This window comes from Hippocampus comes, unplaced genomic scaffold (genome assembly GCF_001891065.2).
Source record: "Hippocampus comes isolate QL1 unplaced genomic scaffold, H_comes_QL1_v1.1 scaffold473, whole genome shotgun sequence".
Classification (NCBI taxonomy): domain Eukaryota; kingdom Metazoa; phylum Chordata; class Actinopteri; order Syngnathiformes; family Syngnathidae; genus Hippocampus; species Hippocampus comes.
The window spans coordinates 17,294-21,959 of record NW_017806230.1 but is presented as its reverse complement, the minus strand read 5'-3'; the positions used below and the strand labels follow the sequence as shown (position 1 = coordinate 21,959).

At 50.4% G+C, this 4,666-nt stretch overlaps 1 protein-coding gene across 1 annotated transcript in view; it reads right to left on the bottom strand.

Moving 5' to 3' along the window:
• Positions 1–4,666, bottom strand: part of plxnd1 (plexin D1) — a gene marked incomplete at its 5' end in the record, with an annotated part of 79,520 nt that extends 74,854 nt beyond the window's left edge. Inside the window, one exon of the mRNA XM_019856348.1 lies at positions 4,010–4,666. Coding sequence (XP_019711907.1) covers positions 4,010–4,666 — 657 coding nt within the window. The remainder of the gene's footprint in view (positions 1–4,009) is intronic.

Genomic DNA, 4,666 nt, shown 5'->3' with positions numbered 1-4,666 from the left:
GGGGGGGATGAGGGGGTGACCTGACGGCAGAAGGGTCGAGGGGGCGGCCTTACGTTTGCTCTCCGCTGTCACTCAAACCCACAATTTACAAAACTTTGCAATTGCGTTCACTCAAATGCCCTTTGTAGTGACTCGGCACTTGGCAATGAGTGACTGATTGGAATCATTCAGCATCCCCTGCTCCCCAATCACCAGAATGAGCAATTAGCTCTTTGGGGAACGTTTTTGTTTGTGTGTGTGTGTGTGTGTGTGTGTGTGTGTGTGTGTGTGTGTGTGTGTGTGTGTGTGTGTGTGTGCGTGTGTGTGTGTTGTCGCCTCTAGAAAATCTGGTCAACTAAAGCCTTCAGATGCGAGTGAAAGACTGAAGCATGATTATCACTCGACATAGTTTCCCGGCATATTCGTTTGGTGTGCTAAGCCTTTCTATTTAGCTGACAGAACCTTTTGTGTTTGCCTTGGTTGCGCTGAGTCACCAACTGCCCACTGTTGTGCGGTGTTCCACAGGGCTCAATTCTGCGACCTCTGCTGTTCACACTGGATCTGCTCTCGTTGGGTTTCTTAAGGAAACGCGGTATTTCCTTCCACCACTATGTTCGATTGATGTCCCGCTGAGCAAAAAAGACACTTTCTCACGGAGGCCACTTTGATCCTCTCTGGAGGAAATCAAGACCTGGATGCACTCGGTCTACAGCGGTGGTGGTTTGAAAGTGCTCGAGACATACACTTGTCCAAATTAGCGCAGTCATCAACGGCTCTACCCTGTTGTGGAGGAATTTCGAGGCTTTTGTAGAGCGCGTTCTCCGCTGCTGAGAAACTTCCACAAAAATGGAGTCATGTTGTCCGTGACTGCGTGCAAAGTTCTCTGGGCGCGCTTCACTTCAGTGACACGAATAGAAAGAGAAAACAGGGCTGGTGAACACAACATGACAACGCGGCGTGAAATGTCCTTCCGGGGGAAATATTGCGTTTTGGTATGCATGAGGAATTGGCGTTGGAGAGCGACCAACGGCGCAGTCATTTGACTTGGATCGTGTTTGATGACAGTCTAACTTACTTTGGACATAAAATACAAATAGGCCCTTGTTTCATGCCCCCACCTCCTCCCCCATTCATACAAAGATGCTACTGTCGGATAGGACGATAAGGATGAGTTATGAGCATGCGTGCCATATGCATCAGGTTTGCCTTTTTTGGGACTGAACTGACTGACGTCAAAGGCTCACATGTCAACACGTCAGGCAAAATTGCAAGTCAGAGACGCCGTTTACAAGGACACAACTCCATTCCGCGATATGACTGGCGCCGCGGCGTGGTTGCAAAACGTTCACTCCCCAAAAGTCTCAAGCCTGCCCGAGTCTTGTGAGCAAACATCTCAGCGGCTCGGGCAGCACGAGCAGACGGCGTTTGTAAACAATCGTGTTTGACTGGCGCCGCGGCGTGGTTGCAAAACGTTCACTGCTCAAAAGTCTCAAGCCTGCCCGATTCTTGTGAGCAAACATTTCAGCGGCTCCGGCAGCACGAGCAGACGGCGTTTGCAAACAATCGTGTGCCAAAGTCATTTGATCCGCAAGATCCGAGATTTGGGAAGGAGTCTGGCCGCGGTTGAAGAACGACTGAAGAAACGTTTACGCGGCAAAGACGTTTTCACCTGGATTGCCCCACAAAGCGGTAGAGACGATTTTGTTGCCGGGCGCATTCTTTTTGTGCTCTCCATCATGTGATTGTGCTCTCATGTCACACGGATAAATGAAATCAAGATCACGTAGTGTACTTCGAAAGGCAAGATAGCATCTTGATTTGTGTGCGTGCCAGAAAGACAATGCGGCTCTTTATTTGCTGTTAAGGAAAATCGTTGAGGATGTTTTTTTGTTTTTTTTTTTGGGGTGGCCAACAGGCTTCTATCTCGCAGAACAGATTCAGCTCCGCACTTAATAGCAACCGAATCCCCACATTCAGAACCTCCCAAAAAAGAAAATCAGGTGACCATTTTTCAAACAGTTACTTGAGGCTCATTCATGCGATGCCTTCATCACTCGAGCACAAAGTGGAAGAAACTATTTTTGCCTCGGAAATGGAATGATTTTTTTTTCACGGCAGTGTTTTGAAGATCAATTATGTTACTCTTTTCGTCATGAATGGTTTATTTGTATCGTTGAATATGGAGTAAAGTTCAACAATATCCAAACCAATTTATTGGTAGTACAGTAATCCCTCGTTTGTCGCGGGGGTTCCCTTCCCAAAATAACCCGTGACAAGTGAAATCCGTCATGTAGTCATCATTATTTGTTACAATGATGACGTATACAAAACTGTATTGAATGAAACCAAAGATGAAACCTTTTTCAGGCCCAAGCATTAAAAAAAAATTTGTGGCCTGTGTCAAATGTCATTTGTAGTTGTTTTTTTTTTTCTTGCGGGCCGCTGAAAAATGGACGACGGGTCACAGATGGCCCCCGGTCCGTCGATTGGACACCGGTGCCATACACGGTGGCAATTTCGTCGCAGGGACAGAAAATAAAGTGGAAAAAAAAAATCAGTGTATTCAAGTTAGGCGGCTTAGCGAGCGTCAACGTAAGATGGCCGCCGGTGGCTTCACTTCCCCCGTAAAACTCAAGTCACAGATGCTCGGAAGAGGGAAACAATAGAAGCGCCGACTGAGGACAGACAGCGCCTCACGTTTTGCCGAGAGGGTGGTGAGCTGCTGGATTTGACAAGCGACTGAAGAAAGCCTTCCCATAAGTTGAGCGTGGCGCTGGAGCTTCAGCAACAATTTGAGGCAGGGGTGTTGCTCTCCCACGGCTTCAAGCTCAACGAGTGATGCGGCCGAGGTGGACATTTGGGGGGGGGGGGGACAAAATCCCCACTAAGACTCACACGCACGCATCCGCCGAATTTGTTTATAGCGTAACGCAAACAACATGGCGTGATTGTGGAGGAAGAAGCTTGAAAAGATCGCGGCGATCACCAAAAGAGGAAAAGCGGTGAGCATGAAGGCGACACCTTGTAGAGATTTGAAAGGCTCTTGACGATGATCTCGCCCCATTTATTGACCGCACTCGTGTATTTTGGTGACAAAGACTCTCCGCGCTGGGCTTTTTTAGCCGCAGCTGTTCCGCATTATGAAATTACAAATCGAGTTAGGTACGATTTGAAAGCGACGGTGTGTCGTGAAGGAGGTCTATGACTCTGTGGCGAGAGGCGGGCTGCACCCCGGACTGGTTGCCGGCCCGCGGCGGGGCACGTTGACACAAACAAGCATTCCTCCGCGCGATCACACCGGCGGACAATTTAAAGCAGGGAAGGGCAACGTAAACGTGCTAGGGAGCCACAATTTTCCATCAGTGCTGCTTGGAAGGCACGTCGGCCCAAGCGCTTGCTAACCAGACGAAGAACTAAAATGACATTTGAAATGGGGACAAAATAGGCACACATGCGCAAACTACGAGCTCTTCATATATTTCCAGGAATACAGTTGCCAATGCGTGCATGACCCCCCCCACCCCCTCAATCCTAACTCAACAACAAAGACATTGAAGCAAATAACAAAATAATCCCATACTGTGGTTTTCAAGGGCTCTCTTGCATGCAAATTGTCATTCAAGGATGGCACAACCCGCTGAATAAGAAACAAGGTTAAATCCAAGAACTTGTTTTGTGCATTGTTGTTGTTGGTTTTTTTTTTCCCCACAAAAATCAATTCGCAAATGATGTTTGTGCTGCATGTCATTCCAAATCCGCCCAAAATAAATAAATGTAAAAATTACGCATGAATGTATGTATGGGGCCGACTCCTGTCATAGTTTAGGGCAGGATGACAACACGCAACCTCGCGTTCAGAAGCAGATGAGCGAATGTTTTTGGCCCAGCGTCTGATTCCCCAAAATATTTGCCTCGGCACTTGGAACGGACGAGACTCGAATACTCGACGTCCCCCTTTTTCACCCTCGAGGGGTCGGCTTTTGTTTCTCCGGCATTTGAGGAAGTTTGACGGAGAGCGAGAGTCGCTTACCACCAGGTTCCACTTCTGGTGGACGCGGGCGGCCCCCGAGCCCTGGATGACGCTGTCCAGCACCTGGACGTCTCCGGTGGGCGAGTTGGAGCAGCTCCTGCGGCCTCGGCGGATCTCCTCCTCGACGTCGGCGAACTTGAAGGCGCACAGAGCCGTCCTGCGGTCCCCCTTGGAGAAGACCCCGAAGAGGAAGGCCTCGGCGCGGACGTCGGCCGGGTAGACGGACAGGAGGCGGTTGTAAATGTCGCCGTCGCGCCCGCACTGGAGGGGCAGCTGGATGTAGGACTCGGTGAGCTTGCGGCTCTCGGGCCCGTTGGGCTTTTGGCCGGCGGTGTCCAGGCAGATCCTGGCCAGGACGCTGTTGGGCTGGCTCTCCTTGTGGCCCGTCTTGGCGTCGTTGTTGAAGGCGACGTACGAGTAGGTCTTGTGGTGGAAGGCGCGCACAAAGTGGAGCTGGTTTTTGGCCTTGGCCTCCTGCTTGATCTTGAACACGTTGTCCTCGGACGGGTTGATGTCGTAGGTGAAAAGCCTGGCCAGGTCGCCGACGTCGAAGGAGCGGATGGCGATTTCCGGGGTGTTTTCGAAGCGCAGGTCTTCCTTGCTGTGGTTCTTGGGGAAGAAGCGCGTGCCGGCGCCGGTGTAGGTGGCCGCCACCAG